Consider the following 22,319-nt stretch of genomic DNA (forward strand, 5'->3'; position numbering starts at 1 on the left):
ACATCTTAATTAGACCTAGACTCTACATTATCATTCAGCTTTTAAAGGTATTAACCATTCACCTATAAAACACTGGCATTGTCATGTGCATCATATTTCTTTGATACTGCACATATTTTCATGAAGTCTGCACAAGAATGCAAATGAAACACGTCTGCTGTTTGGTATTTATGAAAAAAAAAAATCACTAACCCGGAAGTCCTTGGCCTTCGGAATAACACGTGGCGAGTTAGTAGGAATTGACGTTAAAATAGAATAAGAATAGATCTACTAAATAGGCCTTTGCCTCATAAATGTCTGGTCTAATTATAGACTAAGTGAAGTCTAGACCTTTCACTTTTAAGTTACCAGTGGTTCACAAAATTTATATTATAGATCTAGACTACATCTAGATCTAGACATCTAATATTATTAGATCTTGGCAACTTTTGTCTTTGTGACACGAAATTAACACGTCACGGATGATATTGCGGCGATATCCAACAGGATGACAGTACCACTATTACCTGGTACTGAATCAGTAAGTTGACATAGATAACTAACATCAACTTGTTAACGTACGTTAGAGATGGCACCATATACAATAACCGGTGACACTGACACTGACAGATCTAACGACTACGTTTAGACTAACGTTAAAGAGTTAGACTCGCCATCTCAGTAAGTCGGCCAAAAACAAAGTCAATACAGGGCTAAGTCAGTGTTACTGTTATGTTAGGCCTAACAAATGTTAACGGTTACTCGGTTAGGTTAGGTTTACCAGGACTCAAGAGTCCTGGTTAAATCAGTCGAGGGACATTTCTTAGAAGTCCTTCGATTCCAAGAATAAAAAGGATGAAAGAACAAAGGGAAAAAAGGAAAGAAGAAAGGACAAAAAATTATGTATGGCTGCTGTGGAAATCGACAGCGCTACTGTATCACTATCAATCACGCGTAAATATGTCAACGCCATTTGGTTGGGCCGCATTCACAAGTTTTAGGGAAAAAAAGCCCCACCGCTGTGCTTCAAAGGTACTCCACTCGAACTAACGTTAGACATAATGTCACATATCTACACACAGTACGGTACTAGGGCTGAATTCACAAGTATACTATAACACTGCACTGTACAGGAAAACCACCTAACCTGTAGAGTACCGGTACTACTCGTAGTGTTTAGGTAGTATCACTAGACCACATACTGTCATAGATGACATCTACACCAACGCTGCACACTGGCACTGGTCCGACGGTCCCTGACCAGGAAAAATCACTGTTGGACACTGACCAGTAACTTTTTCAGGAATAGACCAGTAAAAATTGGGGGGAAAAATGGGTGGACTCTACCTACTATTACCACCAGTCTAGATGTAGATCTAGAGCTAGACTATATACTCTGTTTTACTACTTTTAATTTGACTTGGTCTTAGACTTCAGCTGATCTTAGTTTTAGTAACTGGCATTACAAGTAAAGTCTTAACTTAGACTTAATAGTTAAACTTGAAAGTTAAAGTCTAACATGTCTAACTTTATTCTTTACTCTTCCTTTGAGTTTTACTTTTAGACTTTTTACTTTTTTTTTTAGTTTAGTAGGCCTACTTTGTCAATCTCATGATTTCATTTTCAACTCAAGTCAAGGCATAGCCATGAGTGTCTTCGAGACTTTGACATCTTGCATGTCTTGCACACAGACGTTACGACTACAGTACTCAGTAGTCTCAGAAGTAACGACATAAGTTGAAAAGAAACTATAAATAATATGATTTGGGATCTAATTTGAAATTGGATGGCGTTTACAGACTAGGCTTCATAAGCATCACGCGATTGAATACATGGGACTACACTCTACCGCAATTAATGGTTATGGTAGTCCAACTGAAACTGATTTTTTGAGCATGATTTTAATAGGATTATAGCTTACCATTCACTTCACTCGTGGACAGTGGGCTGGCTTAGGTCGTCATTCATCTTTCAGAAGGTTTGGTTCTCACTCTGAGATCTGGATTAGGGCCAAAACCTAATTCTAGGCCAGTAATTTGAACAAAGCTCAAAATAATGCAACTGCGACGGTTCGTAAAACCCGCATTGCTCTTCACCCTAGCAATTCGGGTTTCACGAACCGGCGTATCTTTACTGCGTCGGTTCGTGAAACCCCTTTTTCTCAATTTCTCGATATTTCGAGTACCGTCGTTTTTTTCTTTCTTTGATAAAATTAAGAATAATTAATTTTGTGATCTAAAATTTTGGGATTTGGTAGAGTTTTGAAAGCACTTTCATTTGGTACCAATATCTCGATTTTGAAAATTTTGACCAAAATCGAAATAGCGTCGGTTCGTGAAAACGCCGACGACATATATATATATATATATATATATATACATATATATATATATATATACATATATATATATTGAAACAAGGAACAGAAAACTGACCAGAAACAAATAATAGATAGCGAAAACTTTGAGTAAAGAAAATGAAAACCCGATGAAAACCCATTTTCTTTGCTCAAAGTTTTCGCTATCTTATAAATTTATATATAATGCCATGGTTGACAGTGATGGGGGCCGAGGTATGGAATTGGTTAGGGTCGTTAGGATAGTACCTATACCCACCTCTTTTTTCTTCTTTTTTTTTTCCTTTTTTTTTTTAGTGTTCCATATTCCACATTTTCGCACAGGATTTATATTCTCTATATTTGATTTATAAAACAAAAAGTTTTAACACAACAGTCAATTCAAGATAAAAAGAATACAAATGTATAAAGACATATATTAATGATGACATTTATTTTGTGTAACATGAGGATCCTGCTAAAAAGCAAAGATTGCAGGATGAGAGATTCCAAAGTTAGGCTTAATAAAGGGGAAGGCTAGTAACTGATCAGTGGGAATCAGTGGAAATGCTGGGAGATGATTGTTCCAATCCTTATGGGATTCATTCAAGAGTTCATTGTATATCTATTGTTGTGTGAAAATGATTTGCTTCAGAACGGTCTCATATTCAAGTAATGTGCAGATTAATGCTCCGTCACTGACCAGGGACGCTAACCTGGAAGCATTAAACTGCACATTACTTGAATATGAGACCATTCTGAAGCAAATCATTTTCACACAACAATAGATATACAATGAACTCTTGAATGAATCCCATAAGGATTGGAACAATCATCTCCCAGCATTTCCACTGATTTCCACTGATCAGTTACTAGCCTTCCCCTTTAAGCGTTTAGTACAATACTTCAAGCTGGATAGTAAACGTCAATCAGAGAAAATGGTGGGAGTTTCACATACGAACTTAAATCAGTGTTGTATTGTATGAATCACAATCACACACTACAAAATTACTGATAAGGCGATGAACCCGCCCCATTTCCACTGACCTGCACAAATATTTCCACCAGATTTTTAATTACTTTGTTAATCGAAACAAAGAAACAATTCTGTAATTGTTGTGTTTTCTTAACCCATTATGCGTTGGACACCAAGAGTAATGGTGAGTTATGTATAAGGAAAAAGAGATTGCCAAAATGTGATTCATAGAAAAAAAAGACAGTATTGTGATCGAAAGGGGGATCTGTTGTATAGGTATTATTATTGTCACCTCGCGTGTGGTCGGTGTGGAAAATACGGCTGGGTTCCACGAAAACGTGGCAGGGGCGGATCTAGGAATTCTGTAAAGAGGGGCGCCTTTGCAAAATCAAAGAGGGGAGGGTACACATTCCCCATTTTTTCTTTTTATTTCTTTTGTTTAAACAAAAATAAAGGGGCGGACGCCCGGTGCGCTCCCCCCTGGACCCGCCACTTCATGGGAAACTTAATATCATTTTCACAATTTAAATTTTTCTAAATTCCCGTCCATTATGTAACCAGTGGCGGATGGGGGGGGGGGGTGGTGATGACATCATCGGCTCACTCATTTGCCTACTAGTATTCACATCAACTGCTCCAATACCGTTTTGCCTAAAAAACAAAAACAAAAACAAAAACAAAAACAAAAACAAAAACAAAACAAAACAAAACAAAACAAAAACAATTCCAAAAATTTCAATTGAGATCGTATAGTTTTGGTTGAGACTCAACTTAAGGTTTTATCACTCTTTGGTGAGATAGTGAGAAACCTCTTTTGAAATATGAAAGAGCATGTAATTCCAAGACGGACCAAACGTTTATTAGATGAAAATTGGTTTTTAAATGGCCGAGATATCCAAAACAACGCGATCCTAATAAAGTGTGGAATATCTTACGATCGTTTTGTTTTACTCTGTTTTTGGATGTTTCATAGCTATTCCAAACCCAATTTGTATAGAATAAACTTTGAATTCTTCTTAAAATGGTATGCTTTCACATAGACTCCAAACCCAAGCACCTTCTGATCGGGAGATTCTCCCGCCTGAAACCCCTAGCAAACGGGAGACTCCAATTTGATGTGCGCGAAGTTCCTTGCTCTCTCGTGCTGTCTAAGGCTTATATTTTCAACTTACAATGATATTAAGTAAGAAATCATTTCAAGCGGGAGACACAGAGCCAGGGCGGGAGACATTAAATCTCAAGCGGGAGAACGGGAGATTTTGCAAAAAAGGGATTTCGGCGGGGAGATCTCCCGTCGAAAACGGGAGAGTTGGAGTCTCTGCAGTTTCAGGGGCGGATCAAATTCTGTAAAGGGGGGGGGGGCGTGACTAATATTTCTGGTGCCACTTCCGGGTTTCATTTCATTGTTTTTCTTTTTATTTTCTTTTGTTTTTACGAAAAATAAAGGGTGGTTGCGCCCCCCTCTGGATCCGCCACTGGCTCTGAATTATTTCAGAGCTTTTCTTTGTATCTCGCAAAAAAAAAAGAAGAAGAAGAAGTTAAAGACCAATTTTCATCTCTACCAATACTGTACCATTAAATGTTCACTTCAAGGGTCAATGCGCCCTCAGTCACACCCCTCCTCTGCCTTCTCGCTTCTCCTCGGACTTTTTTTTTTTTTTTTTGGTATACTGGTAGCAACCCCCCCCCCCCCCCCCCGTCCAAAAATAAGGGGTGGCGGACCACGATATTGAACCCACCTATTCCAGATCAGTGAACATGTTAATGTTGTTGTTGTTGTTGTTGTTGTTGTTTTGTGTTTAGTGGCGTTTTCCATTCTCTCTAGAATATTTACGCCAAACACTTATCTATAAATTTCTTTTCCTTTTATCATTTTATTTTTAATGAACCACATTTTCCGTAGACTCTGAACTTGGCAAAAATCACCTGACAGTCTATGTCAAAAGGAGACAGGGGCTCGCCAGTCTAGATAATGGACAAATGTCATTACCACTGGATTGACGTCTGTGGGAATTGTGGGTATGCGCCATCCTTTTCTTTAATCCTTCCATCCTTCCTTTTAAAAGCTCTTCGCTTTTAAAATACTAGTACAGTATTCATCGCATAATCGGGACAGGTTGGGAGTAGCAAACACGGCCCCTTTAAGCGAGGTGCCCGATTTCGCGATGAGTACTCACCATACACTAACGGCATACGACATGTACATGTAGTGCACACACACACACACACACACACACACACATGCAAACTGACGTACTGTACATGTACATGAATACACAACACGCTACCCCTCGGTGCGAACCTCCAGCTCTCCCTGCATTCTCGCAATGATGTAGAGTAATCGCAACCGGGTTCGATTCTTCTGTCAAACACGCGTGTACACGTAATCAATGTCAGCTCATAGTCTAGATTCATAAATCGTTACGTATTCGCACATACATTGAACCCTTCTCATCTTTCACGCTCTCCCTCCCACTCTCTCCCCCATTTCACTGAATACGTAACTGTTCATAGCCCTCATTTCAATCACGTAACTTTTGCCAAGTCACAACTGAGGAAGATTGTGACGTACACACAGATCACAGTGTACAGCTGTATTGAAAGTTGAAACCAAAGACAGTAGATAACAAGATACGAAGGCGCGCGATAACAATGGACTTTGCCCTCAGAGTGTATGACTGAGATTAAACAACGCACACAGCCTGGGCTGTATGAGCGAGGCATGTTTTTTTTTATTGGATGTGAGTCGAGTAGGAATTGCAAGCGAGCACATGGCTTTGCTTATGTAGGGGAGAAGAATGTTCGCGAAGGCGTGTGCTTTGCAATGACATGGATACTTTATATACACGGCGCTTTCGTGGCTATGCATGTACATGTACTGGATGGACGGAGGTCAAAACACACCAATCTGAAGCTTGCTTTGTAAGTTTGTTGTAAACGACAACTGATACGGAATCTTTGAAATATTGTTGTGGTATTTTGGTAGATTTTTTGTGTAAAATATTAACAAAATCAAAGATCGCTAGAAGAAAAATTGTCCCGTTTATCAGAGGTCCCCGCCCGATTATCCAGTGAAAATAACGTGCGTTGGAAATGTTTCTGGGAAGCGTATATCATTTAAGCGAGGATCCCGATTATCAGATGCCCGATTATGCGATGAATACTGTACGTGTAATAATAAACTAAAAATTAAAATTAAATCTAAAAAAAGTCTAGAATGTAGACTACGCATGTGCCGCCTTGCGCATGCCCACATCTCCGTCCGCGTGCAAGCCATCCGCCATATTAGATTGGAAAGCTGTGTGTGGTGCGTGCGTGTGGAAGGGTTTCCTGAAATCGTCGAGCTTTCGTTTTGATAATCACCTTAGTTTTTCAACAAGTACTATGTGAGTACATTTACTAAGTGATTTGTAGATGATCTATGAATATAAGTATGATCTATACAATCATAGCTATCAACTGATCCTTAAAAGTGTTTGCATGATGGGCTGTTCTATAATGAATTGCGTTTGAGAGTTGCAAGCGGAATGCTGCGTCTCTACGTAGTAAAGGGAGCGTGTTTCATATGCACAGATCAGAATGCGATGTGGATGTGTGAGAGAGAGTTGACGCTGAGTTTTGGCAGAACGCACCAACTGACATTAGTCTTTAGTCTAATCTTCCATGCTTCTCTATAACTGCCCGTGACTTTTAAGAATATCTAACGTTATGTTTGTAGTCCTGTAAATCAAAATGCTACATTGTACATGTATCTTAACCTTCCTCATGTTCCTGGTGGTGTCTTTGCTCTTTCTCTGGCCTCTCGAGCTCTCGGACAATCCAGGCCTCGCGCCTCAGGCCTGGCCTCGGGGCGCAGGGATACAGATGAAGCCATCCACTCAGTCAAGATGACACAGTTTTAATTTATTTGATGAGCAGAATGGTGTTTTATCATTATTCTTGGCCTACCCCTGGAAACCCCAGAATTCTAAAATAGCGATTGTAGACAAAGTCGACTATGCCAGGCATTATTGCTTGGAAATGGCCGGCCACTTTGAATTGTTACTGGCATGGCATGGCATGTAATTAGAATGCTCTGCAAGGATGGATGAATGCAGGAGTTTTCCCTTTCCTTTTTATTTTTATTTCTTAATTCACTCACTGATAGAAATGCCCCTTTAATTTTAGATTCTGTGTGTGATTTTTTGTTTTCTGCCGAGTGATGAGAAATGCTGAAGATTTACGATTAGGACAATCCAGAGTAAATAAAAGGATGTAAAAAGGAATGTTTCTCCTCGGCCTCGCGCAAAGCCAATTCTAGCGGCAGCAGCATTTTTTTTTTTTTTTTTATGTCCAGCCCGCGTAGTGGAAGCGAGGTGTCTCAGAATCACTTTTCCTTTGTTGTGTGCAGCGGTGGTGCCAGCGTCATTTTTGTTGCCATTATCAACAATTTGGTGTAAAGCGAGCCACCCATTATAAATTGGACCATATTAAACACAGATCGATAAAAAATTTGACCAGCAGGTTGAACCTTATGCACTTGTCAATGTAATGACTCACCCCACTACCCCCGGACATGGGTGCGTCATTTCCTCGTTTGGTCCGTCAAATTTGTGACCCAGGTGTTCGTCATTTTACCAGCTTTGTCCGTCAAATTTTTGACCGAGGGGTGCGTCAAAATCCCATCATTGTCAGTCAAAATTTTGACCGAGGGGTGCGTCATGGTACGTCACTTGGCTATGGAAAACTGCACGCATTTTTGCACGCTACCAGTCCCGGATACACGTACCGCGAGTGAAATTACAGTGAGCGCTTTCCCGCGGCAAGTGAAAATCAAAGTCGGGAAGCGTTTTGGAATAAGAGGAAAAAATGCTTGCCAGAATCTGGCAAGTAAAGAATTTAAAAGCCACCCTTTCTCCTTAACATTTTCACTCCAACAAACCCATGAAATCATGCATACTCAATCTCAAACCAGGGACTGTTCAGTGATGTAACAACTTAGTTCAACCTTTCCTGTCGAAACGGCAGCAGAAGAACTGCCTGCCGCGGGATAGCCCGACCAGACTTTCGACGCTGTTAGCTGTGCGAATCTCTACGTACAGCGACTAGGCTGTATGTAGTTACGCAGTACTCGAGCGGGAATATGAATGCCGTGGCGTGGTGTGTACCTACCTGCGCTGCAGCAGTATGCATCCACTGCACTAGCAATGGCCGCGCACAGCACACACAGCGCATTCTGCACACATGTGATTGTCATGTATGGATTGCATGCACAGAATACACCAGGGAGGTTCCACCTCCCTGCATATACTATACTGTACGGAATATAATATCGTAGCAGCAGCGTGATGTACGGTGAATGACGGTACGGTGCTTACATGGTAAGGGAAACTTGCCGAAACTTTTACAAATTATGTGTACGAACCAAAAGAAAATGAAATTGCTTGAATAAAACGTATGCAAAAATCGTTTCAGTATTTACGGGGGTGCGTCAAATGTACCGAGGATGTCCGTCAAAAAAAGTGACCGAGGTGTGCGTCACTTTCAAGGTGTTATCCGTCAAAAAAGTGACTGTGGTGTTCATCACTTGCAGCGTTATGTCCATCAAAAAAGTGACTGTGGTTTCCGTCAAAAACCCCGTGTGGTCAGTCAAAAAATGACCATGACGCACCCATGTCCGGGGGTAGTGGGGTGCGTCATTACATTGACAAGTGCATTAGTGCAGGTTTTTTACTCTCCCTAACCGTCCGCAGCTTTGAAATATAGCCACCAAACTCTCACCACAGGCAGGTACATGTCCATAACCTAAAAATGCCAGTCAGGCTCAATATGGATGCAGTCTGACAAGGTCAAAGGTCAAAAAGTCAAAAGAATTTGCCAAAATGAGCATTGTACTCATGAGTCACAGTATTGTGGTGATAATAATCACTGTCATTATATTAGCAGGGCTGCCAACTCTCACGCATTTTGGTCCTTTCTCACTCTAAAACTTTATTGCGTTTGCATGCATTTCTATTGATCTCACTCATTTTGACTCCTAAATCATAGCATTGGCCTATGGGAGTCTCACTCTCAACTAGTTTCCAGTGTTGGCAGCCCTGTATTAGATATTGCTCTCCTATTGACTCGCTGGTTTGTCCTTTACATGTATATTTAACAATATCACATTATTAATATCAGACATGTTTGTTGATCTGTGAGGTTAATGTAGTATTCATACATTGTACCGGTACTTTGCTCTTCCTTCCTTAGACAATGTCAAGCAGTAGAGTGTATGTTGGTAGGTTAAGCTACCAAGCCAGAGAACGAGATGTTGAGCGCTTCTTCAGAGGGTTCGGAAGAATACGAGAAATCAACTTGAAGAATGGATTTGGTTTTGTGGTAAGTAGTGGTAAGATTTGCTTGTGTGGTTTACCACTGTTTTTTTTTTTTATTTTTTTTTTTTTGTAGGCATAAATGTGTTGATAAAAAGTTGAATGAGATCATGTTCAAAGCAATTCTCACAATCACATGTTGCAAGTGGATTGGTTGGCTTGTTGATGAAAAATTAGAAATTTGAAGAAGAAAAAAGTTTGAGGGTTGGAAAAGTTGAGAGTGCATGTTTATCCCCCCCCCCCCCAAAAAAAAAAAAAAAAAGAAGAAGAAAGATGTGATGGTATATTTTTACAAAGATTGCATACTGCTGGGTAGGTGGTGTGTGTATTTAAAGGTTTTATTACACACAGTAGTTTGTGCTACATGGGGAAAGTGACTTCGCATGAAACTCTCATACTATTATAAGAGATATCAAGTTTGGTCCTCATGATAACCCCCCACCCCAATCAGCCACACCCTGCCATCAATAACTATATACTGTAAAAAATTTTATATAATTCGCAAGAAACTTCTCTCTGTTCTGTGCAGTAACATTAGAGAGGATGCTCACATGTCGGTGATGTTTCAAAAATCCACTAAGCTTAAAACAATCCCTTTGTCTTAAAACTTGTTTTCTTGCATCAGGAATTTGAAGACTACAGAGATGCTGATGATGCTGTTTATGATTTGAATGGCAAAGAGCTATGTGGAGAAAGGTTTGTATACTTCATATTGAGTAATCTATTGATATTGTACTGACTTTTAAAATGTAATCAGTGTTTTAGGTCAATATACAGTACTCAATATTCTTTTTTTTTTCATGTTATTTGTTTGTAGCAATTGTGCTGCCCTGTTGCAAAATCATTTCAACTTCGATAAGCTACAAATGTAAAATTTGGTTTTGAATTCATCGAAAGGGGGTATTTGGTATAGATGTGCAAGACCCTGGACTTGTGAGAATATGAGAACATTGTGGCCTTGTCAAATTGTAGTGTGATACTGACCAATATCAGTTCACGTCAAAAACTTTTAATCTCCATATCTATTGTGTTTATACCAATGTTAATACTGGGTCTGTTCTTCCACTGATTGGTCAGTTTTGTCAGATTTTGTGCTCTGAAATCAACATGGAATAAACTTTAGCATACATGTCCATTAATTCTTCACCATCCAATTTACAGCACCCAAGTCTTGGGGTAAAGTAAGCAAGACTCTGACCTATAATTGTGATTTCCAGTATATGGAATAATGCAATAACCACATAAAGCATACTTAATTCCAGGTCATCCATAGTAATCAGTAGAAATTGCACATTGTAGTCAAAGTCGATATAGAGCATGGAACAGAACACTTGTAAGCTGCAAATCAGGGCTTGAGTGAGGTGTAGAGAGTCCCTATTGGGTGGGGAGAGGACTGGTTGAACAATGACCTAAAGTGCATGAATATATTACTTTAGTTTGCATAGAATGACTGAGACAAGATTAATACTTGCCGGTGCATGATAGATATTAAGCAGAAGTGCATTCTAAATTTTTGAAGATGAAAGTTCTGACACCATATATAGTCATTTGACTTTGTTAATGACCACTAGGCAGGATCACTGAAAGACAACACAATGGAACATGGTGGTCAAGTGTTATCCGTTTGCCTGAAACATGAAGGGAATGCTTGGAAGGGTGGATAGTGCTCTTGAGGAATTGCCCATTTTCCAAATTAACCACTTGCTGGGTAGTTTCTGGATTCAAGGGAGGGATGTGTGACAATGACTGAAATGACCAAGTATATAATTTTGTGAGGGATGATTTAGAAAGGGAGGATTATACATTTTCAGTTACATGTAAATAAATGTGGTTTATTCATTTCTATCATTTTTGAAACATGTAAATAACTGTCAAATTAGAGTAGCATGTAATCCTGGATATTTTGTTTTCGTCAGGGTTATTATAGAGCATGCAAGGGGTCCAGCGCGTGGCCGGGATGACTACAGGTATGGTTACAGAAGGAGAGGAGGTATTGACAAGTGAGTAGCCATTGTTTGCCAAACCGCTTGTGCCATTCCTTAATGTTTTTTTTTTTTTCTTCCTCTTATTTTTACAAGTCATCAAGTTTCCTTGTTCCATTCTCATTTGCATGAAAGTCAGGGTGCTTTCCACCTTTCTCAGATTCGGCTGTGCTCATCTTGGGCCTTCATACAAACCAGAAGCTCTTCAAGTCTGGATGATGAGATATGAATTTGCCAAAATTTGGTTGAGAGATTACATTTTTTTTTTTTCTTCGCGATTTGTTCCCCCTCCATCACATTCAGGTACTAGTATTTCATTTTGAAGGAATCTTCATGCTTTTGATAGGTGCATAGAAAATGATGCATATAAGATTTGCAAAGGTTGCATAACTGAAAAAAAAAATCATCTAATTTGATATTGTAATGTGAAGTACATACTGTGAGTTCACACCAGTTCGTGGGAACCACAGCAGATTCTTTCCTTGCATGAAGCACTTCCAGATAGTACTGATTGATAGAGTCACTTGCCATGAAAGAACACATGTATTCTTTGTAAGAACAGGTTATTGGCTATCCGTAAGTACCAATCCCTTAAAAGACTTGTTAGGAGACTCCAGTTCGAGTTCATTCAGTTTTACATGCATGAAAGTGATTATTACAAGAATCAAGTATATTAGTTTCTTGCTTTGGACACTTGTGATTATAGAACCTAATCAGTCAACTTCTCTTTGGGTCATCTTTTTTTTTTTTTTTTTTTTTTTAGTTTAACCTAGTTTTCTGTAGAGTTCTTCAGATGCATGGTGGTCGTAGCATGTTTGTCTATTACATCTTTAACAATGATCTGCAAATGTCTTAAGCTCCAAGATGAAGGCATGATGCCTCACCAGGAACTTATGCACAGAATTGTGCACAGGAGGTTCAGTTTTCTGAAAAGCAACTTTATCAAGGTGTACTTTAGCAGGTATGTGGCAAGTGAAGTGCTCGGGAGGGTTAGGTAGTGATCAGCGGGCAAAAGTACAAAGTGATCAGTCTACGTTTACTTGAGTAAATGACTGTTGAAGAAACATGACACAGGGAATTGCTGCAGTGGGATTATGTTTCTTCATGACACCGTCACCCAGCCTACAATGGTACAAATGCATGTTTCCAAATTCGTATACTCATAAATTGTTGCAATGTGGCAAGACAATGGCAGACACCTACTCATTTGTCAACTCCTCCATGAATGACAGCTTGTTTTGAAGGCAGAGTAGAGTATTGCCAGTGGTCACTCGCACACACACACACACTTCAAGCATAAAACAACAAGGACCACAAAAACAAAAACAATTGGACTTTATTACTACAGGATTATCAGAATTTATGTATTATTTGATGACAGATATCTCGCAAAGAGCAACCGAAAGATATTTAGAGCTGATGGAAGTGCATCATTGATATATAGAGCAAAGAAAAAAAAATGTGTCATAAGTGCAACAACTGGAAAAAAAATGCTTAGACCAAGGCAAAACTCTACTTTGTTACTGGTGTGAAGTGTTGTTGATATTTGTTACACTTTTTCTTTTCTTTTTTAATCGCTGCATATTTGTAATAGATTAGGATTTTTTTTTTAACCAATCTCATCTACCAGAAATCCTTTTGTTTATTAAAAGATATCCATATTTTTAGGGTAAGAAAAAAAAAAGTTGTTATGAAATGTTATGACAGTTGCAGTCGTTGCTGAGCAGTTATTCATGTTGGTAATGTATAACAAGAATTTACTCTCAATACGTGACTTTGTTATACCCCGCAAAATGTTTTTCAAATTCTCAATACATAAAGTGATATTTTTATGTGTGTTGAAAAAGTGCTTTGTTTCATGCTACAAGTGTGGTACAATATGTGATATGCATACTTATTTGATGTCCACACTAACAAGGGAACTTTCGTAAAAGAGCAAATTCTTGTGATTGTAGGTTATTCCATGAGTTAACCCCCATGTATAGGTACTGATAGTACTACTGGAAATTTTCTTTAAGACATATTACATCACATACAGCAAAAACGAAACTGCTGAGAATGTATGATTGTGTGCATCATGTCATTTTGTATCTTTTGTGATGATTTCAAACCATGTATTGTATTTACTCCAATACCACAGGTTCGGGGGATCTAGGAGCTCGCAAAGGCAAGAATTTATATTTGTATCAATGATACATTTGATTCACTTCAGCTTTGCACTTCAACTCCACCACACTACTGTATAAGTGGTTATTTTCGCGAGGGTTTAATTTTCGTGAATGTAACAACACGCGAGAATGTCGCCATACACTTGAGTAACAATTCATGCAAGATAGTGTTGGTGTCAATTCGCGAAAACAATATCTCGCGAAAATGTCTGTGACCTTCTAATTCGCGAAAATATCTGTACGCGAAAATAACAGCTTATACAGTATATAACATATCAAAAGCCTCATGCCACTTATCCCTTGTTGCCTGACAGGGCAAAACAGATGGTATTCCACACTGCATGTTGACAAAATATATATATTTAGCAAACTTACAGAAGGTATAATTTTGTAAAATACATATGCACATTGGCTTGAAGGCGGTGCATGAAATAACAGTTGATATTGGTAACTTGTGGGAGTATTCTTGCTGTATTTATCCAGCCTTCACACTTCTGGCCTCAAACTTAGCTCTTTTGACAACTGAGTTGATATATATTCCACATGCATTGGCTTACCTTAGCTTTTCTCACCAAAAGTTGGTAAAGTGCTTCACTCAAAATTGCATCATAAAGAGTGGTAAAAGAGTTAAACTAATTTTTTTTTTCCCGTTTTTTTTTTTCTAAGTGCTGGTATGTAGTAGAATCTCATGTTGAGTTGCTAGATAAGCCTACTGTAAAAGTGGATATTTTTAGGCGACTGATTTTTCACACGGCAGGGTAAGAAGAATTTTGCATGTTTCTGATTCCGCGGAATCGAGACATCAATTACTGGAACATATAGCAAGCAAAAATATTTGCGTGCTTTTATTTTTGCACTAGTTTCTTGTGCGAAATGCAAAAGAATTTCCACAGCGCGAAAATTTCCACTTTTATAGTATAGCTTGTATCTTTACTTACAATCAATCTATTTATGTACATATTTATTTATTTATTTATTTATCTTTCTATCTATCTATCTTTATTTATTTGCTTTCTCATGACTCGTGAGTGTTGTATTCTGAAATGTAACTCTCTCGTACTCTCTCTCTCTCTCTCTCTCTCTCTCTGTCTGTCTGTCTTTCTCTCACACATACACATGGCATTAAAGAGACGTAGCATTAACTGGCAGCTTCCTCAACTAGGTTCTTAGAAGAGATCGATTGTGATCTCGGTACTTGGGAATAAATGTGTGTGTGCGCGCATTGATTTCACATTTAAAGTGCCAAAAGCTATAACATTTTTGTTTCACATGCAATACACGCTAGATCAGAAAAACAATAATGCATCTTGTTGTCTGTGATGTACATAAAGCGTACTAGTGTGATCTCTAAGGACAGTGAAATAAACACATATAGAACTTTCCACCATTAATGAACTTGCAAATTCAAATGGATTTTTAACGATGAAAATTGGCCTGCCTACTTTCAGGAAGGTTTCTTTTCTCTGTACAGATTATTCCTAGGTAAAATCATCTCTTAGATTGACAGTCATCGTGGCTGTAAAAGGCGTCAATTGCTTTTCAAATATTTTTTTTGAACATTTTGAAAAGGATGTGTATTTACATGCTTACAGTAGACTCCCATTAAAACAAAGTGCTTGGAACCGGCAGTTTTCTTTCGTTATATCGAAATGTTGTTATAACAGAACAAATAAGAACATAGAGCTGATAATGTTGGAGCCTAAATTTTCACTTCGTCTTAACTGGAATTTCGTTACAACCGTGTTCGATATAACAGGAGCGCACTGTACTTACATGCTGTGTGGTATGCCCGAGCTCTTTCCAATTCCTTAATGTGAGCTCCTCTTACCATACCTGCAGATACGGACCGCCTGTCCGAACAGAGCATCGCATTGTGGTCGAGAACCTCTCCAGCAGAGTCAGCTGGCAGGTACGTTGATGTGTTGGCTAGTAGCATTAATGTTCATGTTTGAAATACATCCTCTGACAGCCATATAACAATTAATTACCTTCTCATGTATCTCTAGTGGCAGGCATATGTGTGCAAAAGAACGACAGTTGTAGCAGGTACTTCTTTGAATATGAAAATTGCTGTCTTTGTGAACCCACTGTTTCTATGTAAATGTTTTTTTATACATCTATTTGGATGTATGATTTTTATCATAAATGAACAAGTACCAGTAAACTAAAGATAATTGCTTAAATGAATAATGCTACCATATTATATCCTCTCTTCAGAGCTCTTAATGCCTTTGGAGATGACAGGGTTCTAATTACTGGCTAAAGGCTCTGGGGCTTGGCTGGGCCGTGAGGTGCAGGCTCTCTCACGAGGTCTCACTGATGTGTGTCTCTAAAGCTCGCTAAAGAAAGAGGTTGGGCGAGGTGAAGCATCCCACAACCCTGTGGGACGCCCCCTATGCTCTGGAATGGCGTCCCAAGCACTCACACTGCGTCCCGGTTTGAGATGTAAAGGCATCTGCCATCCCCTTGGTCAGATGACAGCCAATCTGATGACCTGGTGGCAAGCTGCCTAAGGCTTGCACTGCACACATGAAGGGAATAAAGAAAATAATGAAAAGAAAGAAAGAAAAAAGATGTGGCATCCCCAAATCTGCATCTGGAATTTTTGATTAGGTTGATCTGGCAAATTAAATATGCAAAGGCAAGAGCTGGTCTCAGCTCTTTCACTGTGGCAAGACACCTATGGCTGGTGGCTAAAGAGGTCTGGTTGCAAGGGGCTGACTGTCTGTGGTCCGTGTGACCGGGGGACTGGCTGGCTGCCCGGCTGTGGCGCTCTCACTGTGGCGTGGAAAACAAGCTATAGTTTAAGGATGGCCTGGTATCGGTTTGAGCAGTCCGACCAGCTGTGGTAGAAGGTATAGTAGTATGTCACACGTACAGCCACTGAAATGTGAAATGGTGTGTGGAGTAGCAAGAATGCACAGTTCAATTTTTTACAACAAAGTCCCTCACAAATGATATGTTTCTGTGCCTCCTCATATTATACAGGCGACTCCCATTATGGCAAAGACATCTGGACTTGCAGGTTTTGTTTTTGTTATGTTTTTTTTTTTTGAGGGGGGGGGGTGGGGGTTGGCGTTATATCAGAAATTTTTTAAAGCCAAACAGTGGAGTGTGTAAAGATGTATAGACGATAAATTTGAGACCTGTGTAAGATTTTTATGGGGAGTCTTTTACTACAAAAATCCTGTTTCACAACTCACTTAATAACCCCTCCATGATCTAGAAGCAAATGGTTGATTTATTATGCAGATTTTCAAAAAGAAAAGAAAAGAAGAAGATACTTAGAGACTGTACATTCTTGCCTCAGTCAGACATGTGCGTATGTGTTTTTATGTGTCTTCATGTGTTGTGTGTGTATGTGCGCTTGTGCCTTTAAAACTAGGCTTTCCTAGGGAATGACAGGGTGAAGGGTGTTGGTGATACAGCGAGAGATGGAACTCAACACATCTTGTTTACCCAAACCACATGTTTGCACAAATGAGCTGAGGGCCAGCAGCCTGGATGTAGCATCTCTTCTGGATTCCTGATTTCTGGGGTTGGACCGTCGCCGCCTGCAACTGCCTGAATTCTTCCAGACGTTCTCTCCCTTCATTCCAGTTTACTAATTGTCCACATTCTCTCTTGTCATTAGTTCCTGGGGATAGGGTGTGTATGTATAAATTAAATGAATTGTTCAAGTAGACACATTGAAAGAAAATGGTTTGATACAGTTACAATGTCTTCCTGGGAGATGCAGAAGGACGTATTGTTTGTTAGAGTTGCATGTTACATGATATATTTTTCCTCATCTGTGAACTCCCAATCGTGTAAAAGCAATTGTGCATGACTAGTGTGCATGATCAAGATATTTCAAGAAGTTTCGGCTTTGACAGAACGAGGAAAAGTTGACTTCCAGATGCCTAACATTGTCTTGCTCCTCTTGTGTTGTTGCTCTTTGGTAGGACTTGAAGGATTACATGCGACAGGCTGGTGAAGTGACTTTCGCGGATGCTCACAAACAGCACAAAAATGAAGGGTAAGTTTGAACAGTTAACTTACAAAAAAGTTATGTGATGTGTGAAGCTTCTTGCACATTTGTGATATACAGTGGACTGCCGTTATAACGAAGTCCTGGGGACCAGCAGTTTTCTTTCGTAATATCGGAATTTCGTTATAACTGAACAAATAAAACAATAGAAATTCTTAGAACGGATAATATTGCGGCCTGAATCTTTACTTAGTGTAACCGGAATTTTGTTATAACCGTGTTCGTTAAAATGGGAGTGCACTGTACAGTGGAAACTCGATATAACGAGATGGTCGGGACCGAGTCATTTTCCTCGTTATAGCCGATATCTCGTTATATCAGTAGGCATAAAAGAAGGCATAACATAAAGACATTAATTTGCACATGTGGGACTACCCATTATATTTCAATCAATACTGATAACTTGATATTGTGTGTGAGGGAATTACTCACCTTTATGGGTAAGAAGATGTTTTTCGCCAAGGAAATCCAATATCAAGAATGTGTTTCTTATTAATTGTAGATGTTTGAATTTGTAAATTTATATAGTTTGCGATTGTATCAAGATCGTCTGTGGATTGGTATGCGGTTATCTTATGGGTGTGTGTTGTGTGGAAAGCTTGAATATGGTCTGCACAATGCTGTGTGTGTATGTGACACATTCTGTATGTACATTATGACTGCGTGTGTGTGAAGATGGGGAATTCCCTACGTAGAAAGCCAATCACAGCTTCAGATTGCCTCACACCTGCTAAACGTCATGATGATGTCATGTATACATATGGCCGTCCCACCACATTTTCTGCATGTATCAGTGTGCACGCACACACACACTTACACGTACAACATGCAGTGCTAGCTGGAGTGCACTGAAGAAAATGATTATGTGTGTACAAGACAGTTTTTGGCGCATCAAGCTTTACAATCTCGGAAGATGATAGCACAGGCGAAGTAAAGCCTTACCGAAGGCATTTTGCTTTACCTCGCTATAGCAGGTTTGATTGACGATGTTTTTCTTTGTTTGGAAGTCACAAAATTTATCTCGTTATAGCAGTTATTTCGTTATAGCCGATCTCGCTATAAGAGTAGCATTTTACATAGACTTGTATGGAAGGAAATTTGGGACCGGGAAAATTTCCTCGTTATAACCGATACCTCGTTATAGCAGTGTTCGTTATACCGAGTTTCCCCTGTAGTTGTATTTGTTGAAAGGTATACCAAAGGGTGAGTAAAAGTTGGCCCATGAGTAAGTCGTCATCGTAACATGGTACCTTGTGGAAAACATTGACAAGCTATTGTCAAGGTTTGTGACATTGCTGGCATAGATATCATAATTTCATTTGTGTTGTTTGGTTTAATTTTGTTAGAGGAATAAATGTGATTTTTCTTTGTTGTTTACCCAGACAAGTAAACTTCCGTTAGCTTGGATAATCTGTATCATCTTTAATGGTACATCTTAATGGGTATACGTTTTTGTTTGATTTGATTGGAGAAAATTGATAGTAGTGACATGAAGACAAGGACCAGGATTGCAATTTAGGTAATCATCACAGGCAAAAACACATGAGATGCCAGATAAACACGAATCAGCGTTCGCAAAGTTTTGATTTTCTTTTAACAGCTCTAGCCAACATTACTGCTCTGATACTTCAAGAGTCTTGTGATTGTGAATATGGGGGGAATAGATTTTCATCAGTGGTCAAATTCCAAAGTGGAAGATGATATTAAATGCACTTGGTTCCAAGTGTGTGGATTCAAAAGCCAATCTTTTTTTTTAGTCATTCTTTACTAAGGTAACAAGATATTTTGTTGACATTTCCTGTAGGATTGTGGAGTTTGCCACCTACAGTGACATGAAGAATGCAGTGGAGAAGCTTGACGGCACAGAGATCAACGGGCGTCGAATCAGACTGGTTGAAGACAGACCCTCATCAAGGAGGCGGTAAGTTTTGGTCGTCCAAGATATTTTATCCATTTTGAATTTAACCATTGAAAAAAAGAGATATCTTTGAATTGTGTAGGGGGTTTTCAATTATCCAAAGCAACATTGACAATTTGAACCTCCACAACCTGACCACCTCCAACCCCTCCCAAAAAAAAAAAAAAAAAAAACTGATTGGGGTAGCATAATATTGTGCCGTGCATTCAATTCTATTGTTTTTAGTTATCCCAGGTCAAAAGGTTCAAGATTGTGATCATTTGACATTTGGTGTGTGACTTGCCATAACTAGTATCATATGTAGGAGTTGTTGTCAGAACCTCAGGGGCTTTTGTGGGAACTATGGCAAGTGTACAATATGGAAATGAAGTAATTCTTGTTGCATGATTTGGCTGCCAGGAATCCAGGTATGTGGAGCAGGGTTTTCTTAGTGTTATTAGAGAATGTGGGCAACTCATGCAGAGAGATTCCACATGAAGCTGTAACAAATGTTTCAAATGTCTCTTTGTTTCTTTTCTTGACCGCAGTAGTTCAAGGAGCCGCTCCCGCTCCCGCTCTCGCTCCAGGCACCGCTCCAGGACTCCCCGCAGCAAGAGCCGATCAAGGAGCCGCTCCAGGTCTCGATCCCGTTCCCGTTCCCGCTCTCGCAAGTCCAGGAGCCGGAGCAAGAGTCTGCGCAAGAGCAGGAGCAGATCCATCTCGCCCAAGAATGGCAGCCGCAGCCGCTCAGTTAGCAAATCACCTCGTGATCGCCGCAGCCCATCGCCCATTGAGCAGAATAACAAGGGAGGCTCAAGGTCTAGGTCCCCTACCCCTCGTGACGATGATTAGGAGAAAGAAAGGGGGGAAAGAAGTTGTTTGCAAGCTGCCACATTTGAGAAATCTGGCAATCTCTCATAACCTCGGGGGCTATTTTTCACTCAGAGTAGTCAACTTCTGTTTGAAGTTACAGTACAGTGAACTGGAAATGGTTGTACATCTAAATTTTGACGATTTCTTTTTTAAAATCTGTACATTTATAATGTAACTCGTGAATGTGCATGCTCAACATTGGTTTTCTTCTGGGAGTTCAGAATGATTTAAAGATCAAGCAGAAAAAGATTATCATTAGAATTGGCTTTTGTGTTTGATATGCTTCAGATTTACATGAGAATAGAGGAAAGAATTCTGTCATGAAGGGAAAGTTTGTTTTGTTTTTCCCCTCAATTTTTACACATTGGTGTTACTTGTCTCGTGGGTATGTGTGACAAAGTACTAAGTTTTACAAATTAATTTCGGTCACATCAAGGCTGATCAAGAATGCAAATGTTATATATGTCTCATGTATAGTCACATATTTCATACTATTCACCATTTTCTTTGTTTTTTATGCATTCCTGTGAACATGTGTGGAAAAGTGTTTGGAAGGTTTTTTTGTTTTCTTTCACATGAAGGGAATTCTTCAGAAGATGACTTCTACTCGGACTGGATACCAGACTATCCCCAAGATCTTGTAAATTTTTCGAAATTCTGAATATCATTGTTATTGGCAACAGGATTAAGTCAGTGGTTTTTTTCACAGGATAAAAATGTCTGCTCATACTTTAGCACTAAAGGATCACCCTAAATTTGATTCAGTGCATGGACTTACAGACAGCACATTACAAAGTAGTACATGTAGTGATGAATAGGTAAGCACTGGCATACCTGACACATTGTAATGGAAGTGGAATACTGCTGCAGGAAAATCACAAAGATCTGGCCATTACAGATGGATTCGGATTGTACTTTATGTCATGTCAGTAGATTTTAAGTGAATTCTTTGTAAGTTTGTTCTCCTGACCAACCCCAAGTAAGTAGTGTGTATTTTGTGTATTTTAGTAAAAAAAAGTTTTCATGTCTAATAAAAGAGAGAAAGCACAGTTATGGGACCATTTCAGCGACAGTGCTTTTTTTTAATCGATAAAGTGATATATCTATTGGATGGTATAGTTTTGGTTGAGACGTGTTTACAGATTTTTTTTGTTTTGTTTTGTCTTGGTGAGATAATGAGAAACCTCATGAAATATGAAAGAGCATGTAATTTGAAGAAGAATTCAATGTTTATGTGATAAAAATCGGTTTTGAAATGGCTGAGATATACAAAATAAAACGATCCTAATAAAAGATGGGACCGCTTTGTTTTACCTTGTTTTTGGATATCTCAACCATTTCAAAACCAATTTTAATCAAATGAACTGTGCATCCCTCTTAGAATGGTATGCTTTGTAGCATTTCATAAGTAGTTTCTTAGTATCTCGCAAAAAGTTAAAAACTCAATCCTCATCTCCACCAATACTATACCGTCCCTTTAACCATCTTTGTTCGTGTGTTTTGTGTGTGTGTGTGTGTGTGTGTGGTGCAGAAGAGTCTTAAACTGAAAAATGTATTTAAAGCCTGTACTCTGCCATTCCTTAAATTTTCCCTTTCCATTTCCTTTTATGGAGTACTAGTACCACTTTAACGCTTGAATTTGCTCTCCTATCCAAGTTAATCCTTGATATTCTCCATAGTCGGTTTTTATTCAAACCTCTGAACTCGTTGCCTGCCATTCTCCTGG

General features: G+C 39.1%; 1 protein-coding gene across 3 annotated transcripts; it reads left to right on the top strand.

The window, feature by feature from the left end:
* The first annotated feature begins 6,550 nt into the window (after positions 1 to 6,550).
* LOC139729972 (serine/arginine-rich splicing factor 6-like) lies at positions 6,551 to 21,667 on the top strand. Of its 3 annotated transcripts, none has more exons than XM_071640887.1 (9): positions 6,551 to 6,676; positions 9,522 to 9,650; positions 10,269 to 10,339; positions 11,560 to 11,643; positions 13,766 to 13,792; positions 15,633 to 15,702; positions 17,738 to 17,811; positions 19,628 to 19,744; positions 20,269 to 21,667. In XM_071640887.1, the coding sequence occupies exons 2-9, from the start codon at positions 9,525 to 9,527 to the stop codon at positions 20,570 to 20,572; spliced, it is 873 nt and encodes a 290-aa protein (XP_071496988.1). In that variant the 5' UTR covers positions 6,551 to 6,676; positions 9,522 to 9,524; the 3' UTR covers positions 20,573 to 21,667. The 3 variants fall into 3 exon arrangements, with proteins under 3 accessions (XP_071496988.1, XP_071496989.1, XP_071496990.1); XM_071640888.1 differs by having other exon boundaries at positions 20,272 to 21,667; XM_071640889.1 differs by having other exon boundaries at positions 11,560 to 11,610.
* The last annotated feature ends 652 nt before the right edge of the window (positions 21,668 to 22,319 follow it).

The sequence above is a fragment of the Diadema antillarum genome, unplaced genomic scaffold, assembly GCF_040938485.1.
Source record: "Diadema antillarum isolate AM-2024a unplaced genomic scaffold, OU_Dant_1.0 seq00000278_RagTag, whole genome shotgun sequence".
Taxonomy (NCBI): domain Eukaryota; kingdom Metazoa; phylum Echinodermata; class Echinoidea; order Diadematoida; family Diadematidae; genus Diadema; species Diadema antillarum.